The sequence below is a fragment of the Halichoerus grypus genome, chromosome 5, assembly GCF_964656455.1.
Source record: "Halichoerus grypus chromosome 5, mHalGry1.hap1.1, whole genome shotgun sequence".
Taxonomy (NCBI): domain Eukaryota; kingdom Metazoa; phylum Chordata; class Mammalia; order Carnivora; family Phocidae; genus Halichoerus; species Halichoerus grypus.
Window position 1 is genome coordinate 97,705,213 of NC_135716.1, and position 20,323 is coordinate 97,725,535.

A 20,323-nucleotide genomic window follows, 5' to 3' on the forward strand; every position below is an offset into this window, starting at 1 on the left:
TCCAAACAAGCTAACAATTTTTCAACGACTGAGTTGAGTGTGCATTTTAACTTTAACTTTTAATTAAAATTAAATAAAATTAAAAATCCATTTCCTTGGGGCACCTGGTGGCTCAGTCCGTTAAGCATCTGCCTTTAAGCTCAGGTAGTGATCTCAGGGTCCTGGGATCCAGCCCCGCATCGGGCTCCCTGCTCGTCGGGGAGTCTGCTTCTCCCTCTGTGTTCTCTTTCTCTCTCAAATAAATAAATAAAATCTTTTTAAAAAAATCCATTTCCTCAGCTGTACTAGCTGCATTTTTATTGCTTGGTAGCCACATGGGGCTTGTGGCTACCGTATCCAGATAGTACAACTCCAGACCCTTAATGGCTATGCTCTCTTTCCCTCTCTTTGCCAAATTTTACCAGCTTTGTTCTCAGAATATCTTTCACATCTACTCTTTTTTCCTTTCCAACACTTTTACCCCTGTTAAATTCTTACTAATTTTTTACTACTATAAGACCATGATAATTATAGTTCCACTAAAAATCTGGAACAGGGGCACCTGGGTGGCTCAGTTGGTTAAGCGACTGCCTTCGGCTCAGGTCATGATCCTGGAGTCCCTGGATCGAGTCCCACATCGGGCTCCCTGCTCAACGGGGAGTCTGCTTCTCCCTCTGACCCTCCCCCCCCCATGTGCTCTCTCTCTTTCTCTCGCTCTCAAATAAATAAATAAAATCTTTAAAAAAAAAAAATCTGGAACAGCTAACATTTATTGAGTACTTACTATGCACCAGGAACTATTCTAAGCACTTTACATGTATTAACTCACTTAACTGTCATAATATAGTAATCAATTAAGTGGACTTTATTAATATTCCCATCACAATGATGAAGAAGTTGAGGCGTGAGGAGATTAAATAACTTCCCCAAGGTCATGCCATCACCGAGTGAAGAAGCTGGAAATTGAACCCATCCCACCCAGTACATCCAGACCCCACACTCTGTACCACTACTCTGCCTCCCTCTCACAAATACATGCCTAAAATTGATAGTTTGAATGCTAGGAGTATAGGTGATTTTTATTCTCTTATTATTATTCATCTATTTTTTCTCAAGTTTTCTGCAAACGAAATGTGTCATCTTTACAATTTTTGAAGTTTTTCTTTCTTTTTTTTAAGATTTTTATTTATTTATTTGAGAGAGAAAGAGCAAGTGAGAGCGCAAGCGGGGGGGGGGGGGCAGACAGAGAAAGAGAGAAGCAGACTCCCCACTGAGCACAGAGCCTGACATGGCCTCAATTCCCACAACCCCAAGATCATGACCTGAGCCAAAGTCAGACACCCAACTGACTGAGTCACCCAGGTGCCCTTAAAGTTTTTCTTTTAAAGTAAGGCAGATTGGGGCACTTGAGTAGCTTAGTCAGTTGAGCAACTGACTCATGATTTCGGCTCAGGTCATGATCTCAGAATTGTGAGATTGAGCCCCACGCTAGGTTCCGCACTCAGCGTGGAGTCTGCTTGAGATTCTCCCCCTCTCCTTCTGCCCCACGCCCCCACTCTCTCTCTCTCTCACTCTCTCTCAAATAAATAAATAAAATCTTTTAAAAAATAAAATAAGGTAAGGTAGATAATGATCAGTCTGGTTCAGTTTTAGTATACTCCAACCTTGAGACAGGAGAATAGACAAAATGACTTCCCAAATGTCTTCAGATCTCAAAAATCTATTACTCCTTAGCCCCCTCTTATATCAACCAAAACCAGTACATCTTGTAACCCTACAAGAGTACTTAGTGAGAGATGCCTGGGTGGCTCAGTTGGTTAAGCATCTGCCTTCGGCTGAGGTCATGATCCCAGGGTCCTGGGATAGAGGCCCCAGGTGGGCTCCCTGCTCAGCGGGGAGTCTGCTTCTCCCTCTCCTTCTGCCCCTCCCCCCACTTGTTCTCTCTCTCTTTCTCAAATAAATAAATAATCTTAAAAAAAAAAAAAGAGTACTTCATGACAAAAAGAGACTTTCAATTTCCCCTCTTCACCAAATATGGCAGGATGTTTTAAACATCCAACCTTGGTGATTCCCAACCAAAGGAGTCACTTCAAATCTTTTTTTTTTTTAAGTTTTTAAATTTTTATTTAAGTAAGCTTTACACCCAATGTGGGGCTCAAACTCACGACCCCAAGATCAAGAATCGCACGCTCCTCTGACTGAGCAGCCAGGTGCCCCAAGTCACTTTGTTTTTTAATTTTTTTAAAGATGTATTTATTTATTTTAGCGCGAGAGAGCAGGGGGAGGGGCAAAGGGTGAGGGAGAGAATCTCAAGCAGACTCCCCGCTGAGTGTGGATCCAGATGCAGGGGCTCAATCCCACAACCCTGAGATCATGACCGAGCGGAAACCAAGAGCCGGAAGCTCAACCGACTGAGCCTCCCAGGTGCCCCCCAGCAGTCGCTTTAAATCTTAGACTTTTGGTGAAATATTTCATGAAAGCTCAGGGGTCCTGAATGTTTTCTAGATCTACTCATTTCCCTGTGGAGTTCAAACCTTGAATAATGAGTTAGAAGCAAGTACAGGAGGAAACATAAAAGCCCCGAAGCTATGATCATGCTGTAAAGTATCATGCCGGGATCTCAGGACTTTCTCCCTCCTGGTAGAGGGGCTGATCCCAGAACTGTGAAAGGCCATCACTCTGCTCCTAAAGCTATTCTTTCTGCATCTCCCACACCCACTCAAAAACCCTGACCAAAACTCTTGGCTTGCCCCTCTCCTTCACCCTACACTTAAAGTCAGTTGCCAAACCCTCTTACCTCTACCTTCAGCGTATTTTTCATATCTACACCTCTCCATGTGTCCCACTGCCACCAGCCAGTACAGTCCCTCTGCAAGCCTCCTCCTTGACTGGTCTCCTTGACCCCATCTCCTCTCCCTCTCTCACCTTCCAGCCTTCCTCAACCATGTTTACTTTTTCATTCATGCTAATCCACTCTGAGCAGGCCGCTATCTCTGCCGGAAATCCTTTAGGGATTCTCCACTTCGGATTTCTAAATTTCCAGCCTTGATTTCTATTATCCCCCACACCTACTCCACATTCCAACCTTATCTCCTATTGTACTCACACCTGCTTCACATTTCAGCTGCCGGGTCTACTTGCAATTCCCAGGATCCCTTGCATTTTCCTTGTGGAACTTTCTGCAGGCTCCCCCCCCCCCATCTAATCCATCTCTGCCCATTGCAGTCCTACTGATTATTCCAGAACTAGGTCAAGCGCCAACTGTTCAAATATGTTTTCTTCCTCTCCTATTCAATTCTGTATTGCCATTTCTGCATTGCTTACCATATGTTAACTCTGTGTTATCATTTATATATCCTTATTTGTGTACTTACTTTTTCTGCCTACCAGCATTTCTTAAACACCTGTAACATGTCAAGGGTAGGCACTTTGCATGTGTTATCTCACTTAATTTAATCCTCACAACAGCCTTGTAAGAGTAAGAATAATAATGAGTATTACCATCCCCATTTTACAGATCAGGCACCTGAGGCTGCAGGAAGCCAATTAACTTGTTCGAAGTAGCATCCTTACTAAGCGGCAGTCATCACTCACTCATCCCATTTTATTACAATCCATGTATGCCAGATTCCCGAGCCCTATGGACTTTTCAGTATAGACTGGGAAGTCCCTTTGGGGGCAATTAGCTGTGGAGCCTCAGGACAAGGCAGATCTGTTAAAGAAGGTTTTCTGCTCCTCTCTCATTTGATGTATATTCATTGTGCTATAGGAAATGCTCCTTTGGCTCTCAGTCAGCCTCTGGCCCAGGCTAGCACAAGGCTAAAGAAATGATTCATGAAAACAAATACCATACAGGATGCTTAGTTCCACTGGTGACCTTGATTATTATAAAATTGTGAAAGCAAAGGCACGCCACACCCCAGCACAGGTTTAGCAATCTAGAACTCCCCGTTCTCTGCCACCTCAGCTTAGGCCTCATGTTAAAACTTTTTTTTTTTTTCCTGATTAGATCCAGAGGAGTACCTCAGATTTCAGAAACAAGGCTGGAACAGCATTGTTGTCAAATCAGATTGACCTGATGAGAGTCCCTGCCAATAATACCCAACATGGACTCACAAGAAATTCATATGAAGATTAAGAATAGAGAAGGGTTAGTCTACCCTGAATTGATTTTTCACCATTTAGGGTTGGAAGCCCCCAAACTTGTTGAGTCGGTTCATACTGCCAAATGAAGACTATTGTAACAATGGGTTTATTCTTTTCCTTATTATTTGGAGTCAAGGGTGTCCAGCAGCCACTGTTTGCTCAAGGAGAGTCTAAACAGGACTTGCTGATGCCTGTGGCCAATGAGCATGACTCCTAAGCCACTTTGACTCTGGCATGGGGTATGGATCTAATGGTAAGGAAGCTGAACAAGAAAGGGGGTTAGGTAACTAATTTGTGTTTGCTTTTGTGTTTTTGTGTGTGTGTGTGTGTGCGTGTGTGTGTGTGTGTGTTTTAATTTTCTCTTTCAATACTCAAAGCGATCCTTTTTAGGTAGATGTTATTGAAACACCCATTGTGCAGATCCAAAAACTGTGTGGTAAATAACAGGCAGGGACTAGAACCCTGTTATGTTGAGTTGCACAGATTTCCACTGCCCTAAGCTCATGCTCTGCAGTAAGACCTTTTGCTTAGGCAAATGTCAGCCATTTAAAAAGGACTAAACGCAAAATTTGTGCCCAAGTTAGAGTTCTCAAGCATCAGTACTCTTCCTTCCCTCCAAACCAAGATGATACAAATGTTTAATTTCTTAAATGTCTCACATTTTCCAGAGTTGACAAGATCTCACCAAGAAGCAGTAGTGGAACTGTAAGATTCTTACCTTCCACTCAGGAGACTCCCATGTTGGATTCTTAGGCAAGGGCGCTTGCTTGAACTAGGTATCTCAGTTGGTTAGGCCACACACCACCAAGGCCAGTAAGCCGCAGTCACTGAAAAGATCATCCCCTTCCTAGCCATCTTTAAAACAGGTCATAAAGGAGCGCCTGTGTAGCTCAGTTGGTTAAGCATCTGCTTTTGGCTCAGGTCATGATCTCAGGGTCCTGGGATTGAGCCCATGGCGGGCTCCCTGCTCAGCAGGGAGTCTGCTTCTCTCTCTCCCACTGCCCCTCCACCTGCTCTTGTGTGTGTGCACTCTCTCTCAAATAAATAAATAAAATCTTAAAAAAAAAAACCCGTTCATAAAGTGGCTGAGTGGAAATGTAGACGGTCCAGGGCAGGTCATCATTGGAACTGATAAAAAGTTATCAAAAGTGCCACTGACTGGGATCACTTGTGTCATATTCATGAATGAAGTAAAAAATTATCTCTCTTTCCCCTCACCCTTCACTTCTTCATGATCTGTTATGTTGTAGACAGTCTAATGGATAGAGCACCTTCATAATAACATAGTTCCTTGTGAGAGGGGGTTGTTGTTACCAATCAGTGAACACTGACAACTTACAAAAAGTATTTCAATCTCTCAAAACCCTAGCCCAGTATGACACTGGAGATCCTTTTTACAGGGCTAGACTCTTGGTGTATTATGAAATCTTTCACATCTCACAGAGATAACAGAACAACTCTTATTATTTTACCTTCCCCAATGCAGTTCTTGTATTTTGTTGCTGCCTCCGCCATATGGTTAAAAAAGGTTACCAGAGAACAACCAAATAATGTTATTTCAACACTATAGAAACTACTGAGTTTTGTTACTCCTTAATACCTTTGTGTCTCCCTCCAAAAAGAATGCTCAAAGAATTTTCATTTGGAAGACATTCACTACCTATTGTGTGAATTGTGTTGGCAACCTTTTCGAAACACCTTGAAAAAGACTCATGACATACGTCAGCAGAAGTCCAGAGAAGGAAAGTAGAGACTGGCGGAAAGCGAGATATTACAGACTCAAAGTCTGGTCAGAGGGGTTGTGGGCTGTCAGGTACACTAAACAAAGCGCACTGGGGGAGGCAAAGCACTTAGCAGCCGGCAAGGTAACTGGATGTTTAACAAGGAGGGGGAGAGAGAGGTGATGCGTTCCTTCAGTCCCCCTGGCATATCTCCCACCTTCACACTCTTTTTTTGAAACCATGATAAAACCACAAGGATTCCCACTTTGCTCCCCTACTTTCCTCTGGCCTTCCTAACTCCTTTCTTACCCCGTTTTCCCCTCTCGCTTTCTGATTTGCCCCTCTGTACATAATCTTTTGTTTTCAGCTACTTTTAAGGTAATTTCATTGCAGCAGGAAGACAACCCATGTCCTCTTCCTTCATTCCCGAGCCCCGGGACCCAGGTCCCTCCTGGGCTCCTTGGAGCTGGGACCTTCCCCTCTGAGCTCAGCAGCCCAGGCTGTGAGGATGATCTGTTTCGTGAGTCCTCCAGTGCGCTGGCCTCCCCATGACGCCAGTCTGCTCCTCTTCCCGCCCCCCCCCCAACGCCTCATCCCCGAAGAAACCTAAACTCCGTGGCCTCTGAAACTGTCTGTGCCTGGGTTCCCAAGATCTCCGCCAGGATCCAAGATTTCTCTGACCAAAGTGGGGTCGGGCCGGGGAAGACAGTACCTCTTTGCAGGCGTGAAGCTCCGGTCCCGCTCCCTGGGTCACCTGGAAGGCGGTCCCAACCCAGAGCAGCAGCCGCAGAAGCCGGAGTGTGCGCCGCTCAGTTCGTCCCCTGCCTCGGGCAGAGGGATGGAGGCTGCGCCCCGGCTCAGCCATAGCGTCGTCCTGAGCGAGCGCCAGCAGCGGCTCAGGTGCTGCGGCCGCGGCTACTGCTGGCAGAAGGCGGAAAAAAAGGGGAGGGAGGTTCACAGGGGGAGGATGCAAGGGGCTGGGCTCGCTTCAGTCACCTCCCTGCGGCTACGCCAAGGCCGCCCATCCTTCCTCCTCCCTCCTTCTCCTTCCTCTTCTCCTCCTACCCACGTCGCCTTGGCAACCGCCTCCTCTTTCCCTCCGCGCGGGTGGGTCAGGGACCACGCGCTCCTCTGCCGCTTACCTGCCGGTCGCCATGGCAGCCGCAGCCGCTGGCGCGCGCCGCGTGGAAGTGCGCGCGCCCGGGGTCTGCAACCGGCCCAACAGGCGGGCACAGGGGTCGTGTAAAGAACGCAGTAGAAACATCCTCCAAGCCAACGCCACCAAATTCACGTTTTCCATTGCTCTTTCGGGTCATGGGCCATTTATGAGCATCTCTAATTTTGCAGGCGTGGCGTTCGGCAATACTTATTTAGCACCTCCTTTGTGTGCAGCGATAGAAGGAAGATTGAGACGCCGTCTCACCTCCAGAAGTTACAGCCTGGAAGAGTGGCCCCGGTAGATGTTACCTACTGCAACAGCCGCTTCTGGAGATCTTACTTCCATCCCGCCAAATCCACCCGTGCCTTTACAAACGGCTCTATGCGAAGCCTTAAGACTGGCATAGTTAAACCGAGTTTAGGCAAGGAGGGTTTGCGTTAGCCTGCAATTTTCCAAGCACGACACCTGGGCTCTTCCGTCTCTTAACATCCTCATTCTCTCGTTGCTTTGAAAAATTCTTTCGTTAGATGCGAGGGAGAAGGAAATTCCTGGGCCGTCTTTTAGGACTTCTTTACTCAGTTGAAGTCTTTTGCAGAAGTCTTGCACGCCGGGAGGCCGACGTTTATCAACTAAGGCTCCCAAGTGCAAATGCAGGGCTCCCTGGTACGCTCGATGGCGCTTTCCCCTCTGCGTTCCCCGGAGCTTCCTTCCGAGGGGTCTCCCGCGCTGGACCGCCAGGTGGCGCCCTTCTCGAAGGGAATCCACCTCAGTCACAGATGGCGGGAGAGTTGCCGGGCAACCGAAACTGGGCGTTCCAAACAATTGGGATCCGGGATCCTCCGCGTGCGTTGTGTGCGGCTGCGCGGGCTTCCCATCCCTCACACCAGCGGCTCACTCCGCATTTTACCATGCCTTTCACCCGAGACCCCTTCCAGCACCCTACGTTGGATAACGATGATACCTTCCTGGGAAAACTCCGGGCTTCCAAGGTACTGTGCTTTCTTGCGTAGATTCCCAGCAAGGTCGATGGCACTCTTCTTTCTGTTGGCGTGATGGGCAGAGATGGTAACTTAAAGCACTCTGGTGAGGACACTGAGTCAGGTACCGGAGAAGTTTGTTTTCTGGCTGCCTCCTTGGCTCCATATTCAGATCTGCTAACGTTTCAGAGATGCTTTTGAGGAGAGGGAAGTTGATCTCTAGCCCAGAGGAACAAGGGGCTCTCGCGGCACAAAGCGATGCTTGGTATAATGTGGATTAATCAGGCCCAGGTCCCACCAAGCCACCCTTTGCCCTGTTTGGAAATCTGTTCTCTGAAAAGATATGAGATATGGAATGGGAGAGAATGGTCTGGAAGCCACCTGATCATGCTTTATACATCTGCCCTCACACCACCTCTGTCTTTTGGTTAATGCTGGAATGTGTTTTTGTATGTGTGTCAGCGATTTGAGGAATTTAGATGATCTTTTTTTTTCTGGCAGAAGTATTTGGGATGCTTGAAATGGTGCAAAATAAGGTGAATTCAATAGTAATTGTGGCTTGATAAAAGAATCAAAGAGCTTCCTTTTGTTTATTCAACATTTATCATTTACTATATGCTGGGCACTCTGCTCAACACTGAGGATGTAGAGAGGAGTTAGATATGGCTCCTGCTTTAGAGAAACTCTAGTAGAAAAGCTGACAACAGTAGCAGCAAAAATGCTCGCACAATAGCACATGTGTTGTGACAGAGTTATATACATCGTGTGTCAGGAGAACTGGGAGCTTAAAGGAAAGCTTCCCAGAGCAGGTGAGTTTTCACATCCGAATATGAGTTAGCTGGGCCAGGCGAGGGAGGAGGTGGAATGTGAGTTAGAAAGAAGGAAACAAGAGCCAGACATTCAAGGCACGGCGGCAGCAGGTGCACATACATGGAAAGGAGAGAAAGAGTGGCCTGTTTGGGGCCAAAGAGTCCAGAATGGCTGGAGCATCAATGTGAGATGGAGGAGGGGAGAGGGCAGAAGCTGGAGTCACCTTGTTGGGCTGGGTGTGCTGTGTACACCATGCTAGTGAGCTAGGATTCCATCCTGGAGATGCTGGGGGATCATGTCAGGATTTTAAGCACTAGAGTGACACAATCAATGGGTGTCTTAGAAAGCACAATGGCAGTAGATTGGATAGAACGGGAGTGGGGACAAGAGGAATCAGCAAGGAGGCAGGAGCCTCAGAGGGCAGCAATCTCCAGGAGAAATAATGGATCTAAAGCAGGGGATGGCAATGAGGTGTAGATGTGAAAAAGTTGCCAAGGGCAGGACTGATGAAACTTTGTGGCTGGATATGGGCCCAAGAGAAGGGACAAGTCTAGGATAGCTCCTAGGTTTCCGAGGGCTTGATTGATACCATTTACTGAATGGAGGCATCCAGGGGGAAGCAGGTTTGGGAGAAAGATGTTCAGATCAGTTATGTAGATGTTGCTTTTGTGGTGCCTGGGGGACATTTAAGTGGAGATGAGTAGCAGGCAACATGGTTGAGAGTTCTAGGTTGAAGATGTATATCTGGAAGCCGCAGTATCCATGTGGTGGTCGAAGCCATAGGAAGGAATAAGCTCATCCAGTGAATGAGAATACGAAAAACAGAAACGAAACCCCTGGAGAATGCACTGTCTAAGGGGCAGAGGGAGAAAGTAGAGCTGACAAGGGAGCTGAGCAGTAACAGCTAGAGGCAGGAGGAAAACCAGGAGGAGCTGGACCCACAGAGCATGGAGAGAACATTTGAGAGAATCAGAATCATGGTGCCAGAAAATGCAGAGATCAAGTAAGATCGGGTCTGGAAAAGATCCACCTAACCTAGCTTAAATAAAGATCATTGGTCACCAGCAAGAGAAGTTTCAGTGCTTGCTTGAGAAAGAGGCCAGACTGCAGTGGCTAAAGAGGGGACGGAAAGGGGGAGGAAATGAAGATAGTAAATGCTGACTCTTGAAGAAGTCTAGTTCTGCAGGGAAGGTGATAGAGTGGTAGTGAGACAGTCATAAAGGAATGAGAGAGAAGCTGGGTATAGGGGATGGATGCCAGGATGGTGTCTGTCTCTGAAACACAGGGAAAGGCTAGGTTCAGGGAAGAAAGGTTATTCTTTTTATTAGTGCTTTTGAAGTGTAGTTGACATGCAGTGTTCTATTCATTTCAGGTGTACAGCATAGCGATTTGACAATCCTATACTCAGTGTTCACCACAGTAAGTGTAGTCAACAGCTGTCACCATACGTTATGACAATAGTATTGGCTCTCTTCCCGATGCTGCACTTTTCATGCCTGTGACTAATTTATTTTATAATTGGAAATTTGTATCTCTTAATTTCTTCACCTATTTCACCCATCTCTCCACCCACCTTCCTTCTGGCAACCATTAGTTTGTTTTCTGCATTTATGGGTCTGTTTCTGCTTTTGTTTGTTTCATTTTGTTTTTCAAGGTTCCACATATAAGTGAAATAATATGGTATTGGTCTCTCTTTGTCTGACTTATTTCACTTAGCAAATACCCTCTAGCTCCATCCATGTGGTCGAAAATGGCAAGATTTTTCTTTTTTATGGCTGAGTAATATTCCATTGTGGATAGATAGATAGATAGATAGATAGATAGATAAATGAACGGATAAAGAATGAAGCAATACATAGGTATATATAGATATCACATTTTCTTCATCCATTCATCTATCAATGGGTGCTTTTGTTGCTTCCATATCTTGGCTATTGTAAATAATCCTGCAGTAAATATAATGCATATATCTTCTTGAATTAGTGTTTTCATTTTCTTTGGGTAAATACCTAGTAGTGGAATTACTGGATTGTATGGCATTTCTATTTTTCATTTTTTCAGGAGCCTCTATACTGTTTTCCCCCATGGCTGTACCAATTTACACGCTCCCTTTTCTCCACGTCCTCCCAGTACTTGTTACTTCTTGTCTTTTTGATACTAGCCATTCTGATGGGTGTGAGGTGATACCTCATTGTTGTTTTGGTTTGCATTTCCCTCATGATCAGTGATGTTGAGCATCTTTTCATGTGTCTGTTGGCCATTTCTATGTCCTCTTTGGAAAAATGTCTATGCATTTTTTAATCAGATTGGTTTTTTTGGTGTTGTGTTTTATAAGTTCTTTATATATTTTGGATATTAATTCCTTATCAGATATATCATTTGAAAGTATCTTCTCCCATTCAGTAGGTTATATTTTCATTTTGTTGATGGCTTCCTTTGTGCAAAAACTTTTTATTTTGGTGTATTCCCAATAGTTTATTTTTGCTTTTGTTTCCCTTCCCTGAGGAGATACATCCATAAATATGTTGATAAGGCTAATGTCTAAGAAATTATTGCCTATGTTTTCTTTTAGGAACTTTATGGTTTCAGTTCTCACATTTAGGTCTTTAACCCATTTTCATTTTGTATTTGTGTATGGTGTAAGAAAGTGACCCAATTTCATTGTTTTGCATGAAGCTGCCCAGTTTTCCCAGCACCATTTATCAAAGAAACTGTCTTTTCCCCATTGTATATTCTTGTGTCCTTTTTCATAGATAAATTGACCATATAAGCATGGGTTTATTTCTGGGCTCTTTATCCTGTTCCACTGATCTATGTGTCTAATTTTGTGCCAGTACTATATTGGGTTTTTTTTTTTTCAGTTTATGTATTTGTTTTAGCAATCTCTACACCCAACATAGGGCTCGAACTCATGACCCCAAAATCAAGAGTTGCATGCTCTCCCAACCAAGCCAGCCAGATGCCCCAAGTACTATATTGTTTTGATTACTATAGCTTTGTACTGTATCTTGGAATCCGGGATTGTGGTACCTCCAGCTTTTTTCTTTCTCAAGGTTGCTTTGATATTCAAAGTCTTTTGTGGTTCCATAAATTTTAGGATTATTTTTTCTAGTCCTGTGAAAAATGCTATTGGTATTTTGTTGGGGATTGCACTGAATCTGTAGATTGCTTTGGGTAGTATGGACATTTTAACAATATTAATTCTTTCAATCCATGAGCATGATATATCTTTCCATTTGTGCTGTCTTCAATTTCTTTCATCAGTGTCTTATAATTTTCAGAGAATAGGTCTTTCACTGCCTTGGTTCAATTTATTCCTAGATATTTTATTATTTTTGGTGCAATTGTAAATGCAATTGTTTTCAACTTGTCTATCTGCTATTTTGTTATTGATATATAGAAACACAACAGATTTCTTTATATTAATTTTGTATTCTGCAACTTTAGGGAATTCATTTATTAGTTCTAATAGTTTTTTGGTAGTCTATAGGATTTTCTATATATAGTATCATGTCATGTGCAAATAGTGAGAGTTTTACTTCTTCCTTCCCAATTTGTATGCCTTTATTCCTTTTTCTTGTCTGATTGCTGTAGCTAAGACTTCTAGTACTATGTTGAATAAAAGTGGTGATCGTAGACATCCTTGTTTTGTTCCTGAACTTAGAAGAAAATCTTTCAGTTTTTCACCATTGAAATTGATGTTAGCTGTGGGTTCTCATATTTACCTTTATTGTCTTGAGATACGTTCCCTGTAAACCACTTGTTGAGATTTTTTTTATAATAAACAGATGTTGTATTTTGTCAAATGCTTTTTCTGCATCTATTGAGATGATCATATGGTTTTTATCATTCCTCTTGTTAATGTGATGTATCACATTGATTTGTGAATACTGACCCACCCTTGCATTGCTGGAATAAATCCCACTTGATCATAGTGAATGATCCTTCAATGTATTATTTAATTTGATGTACTAATATTTTGTTGAAGATTTTTACATCTGTTGTTCATCAGGGATATTGGCTTGTAGTTTTCTTTCATTCATAGTGTCTGTCTGATTTTAGTATCAGGGTAATGCTGGCCTTGTAAAATTAATTTGGAAGTTTTCCTTCCTCTTCTATTTTTTGGAATAGTTTGAAAAGAATAGGTATTAACTCTTCTTTAAATGTTTGGTAGAATTCACTTGTGAAGCTATCTGGTCCTGCACTTTTGTTAGTTGGAAGTTTTTTATTACCATTTCAATTTTGTTACTAGTAATTGGTCTGTTCAAATTTTCTATTTCTTCTTGATTTAGTTTTGGAAGATTCTATGTTTCCAGGAATTTATCCATTTTTCTAGATTATCCAATTTGTTGGAATATAAATTTTCATAGTATTTTGTTATAATTCTTTGTATTTCTGTGATGTTGGTTATTATTTCTCCTCCTTCATTTCTGATTTTATTTAAGTCTTTGCTCTCTCTCTCTCTTTTTTTTCCTGATGGGTCTGGCTAAAGGTTTATCAATTTTTTGTTTTCCAAGAACCAGCTCTTGGTTTCATTTGGTTTCCTTGATCTGTATGTGTGTTTTAGTCTCTCATTTATTTCTGCTCAGATCTTTATTATTTCCTTCCTTCTACTAATTTTGTTGGTTCTTTGGTAGGCTTTGTTCTTTTTTCCTAGTTTCTTTAGGTATAAGATTAGATTGAGATTTTTCTTGTTTCTTGAGGTAGGCCTGTATTGCTATAAAATTCCCTCTTACAACTCTCAAAGACTTTTTTTTTTTAAAGATTTTACTTATTTGTCAGAAAGAGAGAGAGAGACAGAGCACAAGAAGGGGGAGCAACAGGCAGAGGGAGAAGCAGGCTTCCTGCCCAATGCAGGAGTCGATCCCAGGACCCTGGGATCATGACCTGAGTCAAAGGCAGACGCTTAACTGACTGAGCCACCCAGGTGTCCCACAACTCTCAAAGACTTTGGACAGACAGTTGTGTTTTCATTTTCATTTTCTCTATTTTTTTATTTCCTCTGATTTCTTAGTTGACCCATTGGTTGCTTAGTAGCATGTTGTTTAGCCTCGTGTGTTTGTGTTTTCCAGGGTTTTTTTCCCCTAATTGATTCTAGTTTCATACCATTGTGGTTGGAAAAGTTGCTTGATGTGATTTCAGTCTTCTTAAATTTATTGAGACTTGTTTTGTGGCCTGACATGTGATCTGTCCTGGAGAATGCTCCATGTGCTCTTGAAAAGAATGTGTAATCTAGTGCTTTGGATGGAATGTTGTGTGTGTGTGTGTGTGTGTGTGTGTGTGTGTGTGTATATGTTGGGTCCATCTGACCTAATGTGTCATTCAAAGCCATCATTTCCTTGTTAGTTTTGTCTTGATGGTTTTGTTTTGTTTTGTTTTTTAAGATTTTATTTATTTATGTGACAGAGAGAGATATAGTGAAAGAGGGAACACAAACAGGGGGAGTGGGAAAGGGAGAAGCAGGCTTCCCGCAGAGCAGGGAGCCTGATGCGGGGCTCAATCCCAGGACCCTGGGATCATGACCTGAGCCGAAGTCAGACGCTTAATGACTGAGCCACCCAGGTACCCTGGATGGTTTATCCATTGATGTAAGTGGGTGTTAAAGTCCCCTAGTATTGGTGTATTACTGTCAGTTTCTTCCTTTATGTCTATTAATATTTGCTTTGCCTCGGTGATAGACATTGGGGAGGGTATGTGCTATGGTGAGCGCTGTGAATTGTGTAAGACTGTTGAATCACAGACCTGTACCTCTGAAACAAATAATACATTATATGTTAAAAAAACAAAAGAAGAAGAAGATAGCAGGAGGGGAAGAATGAAGGGGGGGAAATCGGAGGGGGAGACGAACCATGAGAGACGAGGGACTCTGAGAAAGAAACTGAGGGTTCTAGAGGGGAGGGGGTGGGGGGATGGGTTAGCCTGGTGATGGGTATTAAGGAGGGCACGTTCTGCATGGAGCACTGGGTGTTATACACAGTCATGGAACACTACATCAAAAACTAATGATGTAATGTATGGTGATTAACATAACATAGTAATAAAAAATATTTGCTTTATGTATTTAGGTCCTCCTACTTTGGGTACATAGATATTCACAATTATGATATCCTCTTGTTGGATTGACGCCTCTATCACTATGTAGAGCCCTTATTTGACTCTTGCTACAGTCTTTGTTTTAAAGTTTATTTTGTTTAATATAAGCGTTGCTACCTGGCTTTTTTTTTTTGCTTCCATTTGAATGGAGTATCTTTTTCCATTCACAAGGGTTATCCTTGAGTAAAGGGTACATCCCTTTCTTTGAGATGGAAGGACATTGGATGTGAGGATGGTATTCATGGTTGACAGTCTTGACTTTCTCAATGAAAGACAGTCTCATCCTTCTGCTGAATGAGGACATGATGAGGCTTATGTAGACTTTAAGGAATGGGAGGAGAGCTGCCTATGCTTGCATCATATATTTGTAGTTTTCTTGTTTCATTTGTCATCTTTTTTGGTGATAGCCCACTGTCTGGTACGTACTATTCAATTAATGTCTAACTGACCTGAGTTACACAGCACTGCCATGTATAGTGGGGAGGGGGGTTCCAACACTGGATAGGTTGAATTCGATTTCTACTAGGTTGAAGCTGTACTCACTGGAATTCAGTCATTATTCAAACAGTATTTCATTTTTGAACACCATGTGTTAAGTCGTGGTGCTAGGTACTGGAATACCGTGAACAATATGGCATTTTACATTAAATGACAAAATCAGTTAGGTCCTTTTCACGTTCATGCTGATGGGGTTCCATTTAGAAGACTGTCTAAGTGTACTAAGTGTCTAAGTGACTGTCCAGTGTACTTTTTCTTTGACACTTCTGCAGTCACAATGACCCTTCCCTGCTTACTGCAATCTTCTTCTCTTCCTGCTTAGACACTGCACTCTCCTGAGTCTTCTCTTGACTACCTTAGTGTCCTTTCTCTTTCCTCCCCCCTCCCCATTATAATATTGTGCAATCATGAGCCCTTTTGGCCACACTCCTTTTTGTAGACGTCAGCCACTACTTCAAGTGGATGACCTCCAGACCTCTATTACTTGTTCTGAGCTATCCTCCAAGTTGCACACTTCCCATTTTCCAACTGTTGACTGCATTTAGACAATTTACCTTTTCTTCAAATTCAGTACGTCTAAACCTGAACTCATCATCTTTCTTTCTTCTCTGCATTCTTCACCCCATCCCACTCCACCCCTTTTCCTGTATTCCTGGCCTACTTCTGTCAGTTCTAAGATTGAAAACTTAGGAGCATCAAAAGCCTGGGAGTCTTGCTTCATATGGTTCTTCCCTTTGAAGATATCCCTCTGAGGTTCAGTTAAAATAGAACTGAATAAGGAGATGGATGTCGCTAAAGCTATCACATCAGCAAGGCCTCCTGTAACCAGGTCCTGCGTGTGGTTTCTCTTTTGCAGAAACTGCCATATAAGAACCCAGCTCACCTTGCTCAGCAACAGCAACCCTGGAGTCGGCTCAGCTCAACTCCCACAATCACCTCCATGAGGCGGGATGTTTATTTTTTTGATCCTGAGGTACCTAGCATTGAAATGCTATTTCTCTTTAATCTGCTTAAAACTCTTATCTTTTTTGAAGGGTAGTCTGTCCTTCATGGCATCAGCATCTTTATTTTGTCCCCAGCCCAAGGTCCTACCAAATCTAAAACCTAACACCAATTTATCTGGGCTCTGGGGAGTCAGAAGGCTTGTTTTGCTCCAGTTGACTATCTGGAGCAAATCATTTTCTCACCAGACTTTTCACTCTTCTGATTATAACCATAAATGAGGTAAGGCCCATTAAGCCCAAGTGAAGAACAGTATGATTTCCGTATCTCCTGTGAGAGCTCACCCCTCATTATACTGACAAGAGTTAAAATGTCTTTGGTATTTAAGGAGTACAGGCCCAAAAGGGGTTTAGTCCCCTTTTGGGGAAAAAGTAGAGCCCAACAGAACATGACTAGAGTTTGGGTAAAGGTGGCAAGTTAACCCTGGGGGGACTGACTTCCTCCGTAGATACCAAAGGATGACCTGGATTTCTGCTTAGCAGCCTTGTACAACCACCACACAGGGACATTCAAGAACAAAAGTGAGATACTCTTACACCAGGAGACCATCCAGGATACCCATGGGTAAGTGGTGGAGGCAGAGCCTCTCCACCCTAAAGACAATGCTATCCAGTCATGTAAGGTAAAGTGTCACCTGGGAAATAACAAAGATAATCAACAGGAACTCATTTGTATACACATTTCTGTGCTTTTTACATCTGTATCTATAATGCAATTTCTGTATTTTTATTAACTAAAACAAACAGAGATCCTCCAGCATCGTGATCTGTATAAACAAAATCTTCAGTTAATTCCCAGAGGGTAAAAAGGGCCTTTGGCTGCATTATTTCTGAGGCTGCATGCAACTATCTTGCCCTCCTCTCCTTTCTTCTTCTGATTGATTTCACTCTCCCTGTTCTTCCCCATACCATCTTCTAGAATCATCAAGACCCAATTCCCTGGAGAACTTTTACCCCCTCCTCCGCCACCTTCCACCACTTCCCGAGCTAACATCAGACACTGGATCAACCCTAAGAAGGAGTCTATCCACAGCATCCAGGGATCCATAGGTAAGGGTTAGAAGACTGGATGGGCAGATGGGTGGTACAAGAGTTTTTTTTAAATTGACCTAGGAATCAGGGAGTTGAGGTGATTGGTCATTAGGGAACTTCAGGGATAACTGAAGGTCTTGGAATAACAGTGACTAAGTGGGCACATTATCAGAATACCAGAGGACATACTGCCTAAAGCTAGGAAATGAATTCACTCATTTTTCAGAGCTTTTAACTCAGCTTAGGTCTAGCAGACAAAATGTCTAGCAAAGGGCAGAAACCTGGGAGTGAAAGACCTATAGCTATCTCCCATCAGTCCTCTCTATAGGCCAGTTTCCCCAGCAATACAAGAACCTCCACAATACCCAGAAATGTATGGATGATTACAGGTTCCCAGAAAAGGCAAAGGATTTGAAATTCACAGCCTACCCCATTCTCTTTTCTCCACAGTGTCCCCTCACACTGCAGCCACCAATGGAGGCTACTCCCGAAAGAATGATGGTGGCTTCTTCTCTACCTAATGTTGACAGGTCCCTGGACTAAATTAATCATAATGGAACATCCTGCTGCCCACCTCCATTAAATAGAATTGTGCTGGATGAAGCCTCAAGTGTGTTACCCATGGACTAAGAGTTGCCACTTGACTGCTCTTAAAATGTGGGAGGGAAGTTTTCCAACTTCTAGAAACTAGTCCTGCTGGACATATTTGCAATTTGTAAAGTCATCTTGCTGAAAAGCTAAGGATTTAGAACAAAACAGCACATGGGGCACCTTTGTGGCTCAGTTGGTTAACTATCTGACTCTTGGTCTCAGCTCAGGTCTTAGGTCTCGGGTCGACTTTAGGCCCCACATTGGGCTGGGTGTGGAGCCTACTTAAAAAAACAAAACAGAACAATAAACAGTACTGTGTTTGGCAGGGGACAGGTATTCATATTGTGTAAACTGGACTCATTCCAAACATAGAAATATCCATTCAACATTTCTTGCAAACTTGTTATGTCAGCCACTGAGCTAAGTGTTGGGGAAACAAGAGTGGACATAGCTCATTCTCTTAATGAGCTTACCACACCATAATTCTGGTAACTCTATGTAGCGTTAACGTTTATGCTGAGGTCACACTTAACATATTTCAGACCTTCCGGTTTTAGTCATCTGCTGGGCTTTACTTTTCCATAAGGGTTCCATCTTCCTGGACCTGGCTCCTTGCCACTGTTCATTCTCTTATTCTATCTTCTTGCCTGGGAGTCCATTCCTTTTTGTCAGTTTGTGCTGTGAAATACAGCTCTTGATTCTTATAAATGTGGTTCAACAACCTGGTGCTTGGGCTTGAAGGTACCTAAAAACATGCATTAATGTGGTTTCTAAAATTATAAGTCACTCAGGGGAACCTGCTGTTAGATTGGGCAAGAAATTGCAGATCTTTCATAATATTGCAGGGTAAATTCCCATTTCTAAGTTTGGACAGCATATGCATTGTTGAATAATTCAGAGATGAAAGAGTTTCTTCCTGTTACTCAGGTACAGGGTCCTTAAATTCCATCAAACTATCGCAGTCCCTCTTCCACAGAGATACTCCAACCTATTCAGATAATATCTGCTGCCAAGTGGCAATATCAAATTTCAGTTCTCATTATTTAGAATGGCTGAAAGTGACAGAGAGGGGTGACTCTCTGGCTAATCATCTCATGCAGGTTGATACTAAATATTAAAAAATTTATTACCGTGACCCATATACACCGATGCTTTTAAAAATAGACTCATAGACTGCCCTAATAATTCTAATTCAGTAAATCTGGGGCGGGTCCCTGGAATCTTAACTCTTATAAGCTCTGCAAGTTCTCTTATGGAGAAAGATATATATATATATAACGCATATATATATATATACATGTATAACCTTTAGCAGCAGACGCTGTACAGGGGGGCACCAGTGTTAGTACCACACAAAGGGCCATCACACGTCGGGCCTAAACGAAAAAAGGGAAGAGACTAAGGAAAAAACACTGCAGCAGCAAACAAGGCTTCCGTGCCCTTCCGGCTCCCGCGGTTCGGGCGACGGCTCCTTCACCCCCGCCTTCGCCCCCCAACGCCGGGGCCCGCCGCCAACTGTTAACGCTTAGCCGCGCCCCGGGGCCGGGCTCAGATCAGAATCGCCTCGATAATCATTGGCCCGGGACAAGCCCGGCCTCGTCTATCTGATCAATTCATCACTTCTGAGCGCCGGGCCCCGTAAGACCGGCTCCGGGACCGCGGCGTTACCGCCGCCCAAGGGGCCTCGCTGCACAGCGCCCCGATGAAGGGGCTTCGCAGGAGGGTAACTTTTCATCTCGGGTCGGCCCGGCGGGGCTAGGGTCACAACCCGATCAAATAAGATCAAGGTGTAGGCGGGGGGAGGGGCTCAGGGACGGGCACACGCACTCGCCTTGCACGCCCCATGCGCACACTCACACATTCGCGCGTCCACTCACTCAGCCCACACGCGCTTCCACGCAGCATCGCACAACACAAATCACCCTCGCCCCAGGCCGCTCTCCCACCGGGAAGGAAGCGGACGTCCGCACCCTCTTTTAAATTCCTCCGCCCCCTCCTCTGCCTCGGAGGATTCTGGGAAGAACCACTGAGCACAGGCTCTCGTCCGGCGTGCGCTTTGCTGCCCCCGCGTGGCTCGGAGGGGAACCCAGGTGCCGGAGAAAAGCTGAACAAATTTGCGCAATACTAAATCGTGCTTGTCTTAATGATCTTTGTGCAGGGACATATTTATATCCGTATCTGTAGTTTTCCTTTGATCTTTGACCCGAGTTTTTGGCCCAACTTCTGAATATAAGATGATTCAGCCTTAGGAGATTTATAGGTGACTGCCTGCTTTCCCATGGAGAAGGCAAATCCTGGTCATTAACCAATATCAGC

At 43.7% G+C, this 20,323-nt stretch overlaps 2 protein-coding genes and 1 non-coding gene across 6 annotated transcripts in view; 1 reads left to right on the plus strand and 2 right to left on the minus strand.

Annotated features, from left to right (window-relative positions):
- ELAPOR1 (endosome-lysosome associated apoptosis and autophagy regulator 1) overlaps positions 1-7,708 on the minus strand; it is a 64,197-nt gene extending 56,489 nt beyond the window's left edge. For 2 of the 4 annotated variants that reach the window (XM_036109813.2, XM_036109811.2), the window contains exons 1-2: positions 6,989-7,708; positions 6,559-6,767 (exon numbers count right to left, since the gene is read on the minus strand). In XM_036109813.2, the coding sequence (XP_035965706.1) occupies positions 6,559-6,711 (153 nt within the window). In that variant the 5' untranslated portion in view covers positions 6,712-6,767; positions 6,989-7,708. Of the gene's footprint in view, positions 1-6,558; positions 6,812-6,988 lie in introns of those variants that run through there. The other 2 variants (XM_078072643.1, XM_078072642.1) reach the window with 2 other exon arrangements.
- Positions 7,709-7,816: 108 nt separating this feature from the next.
- On the plus strand, positions 7,817-18,015 carry CFAP276 (cilia and flagella associated protein 276). Its single transcript, XM_036109829.2, has 5 exons — positions 7,817-7,994; positions 16,240-16,356; positions 16,834-16,949; positions 17,304-17,434; positions 17,867-18,015. Exons 1-5 carry the CDS (start codon positions 7,914-7,916, stop codon positions 17,935-17,937), a joined length of 516 nt encoding a protein of 171 aa, XP_035965722.1. The 5' UTR covers positions 7,817-7,913; the 3' UTR covers positions 17,938-18,015.
- Positions 18,016-19,555: 1,540 nt separating this feature from the next.
- LOC118546920 (small Cajal body-specific RNA 2) lies at positions 19,556-19,961 on the minus strand. The gene has a single exon (XR_004922837.1).
- Between the last annotated feature and the right edge of the window lie 362 nt (positions 19,962-20,323).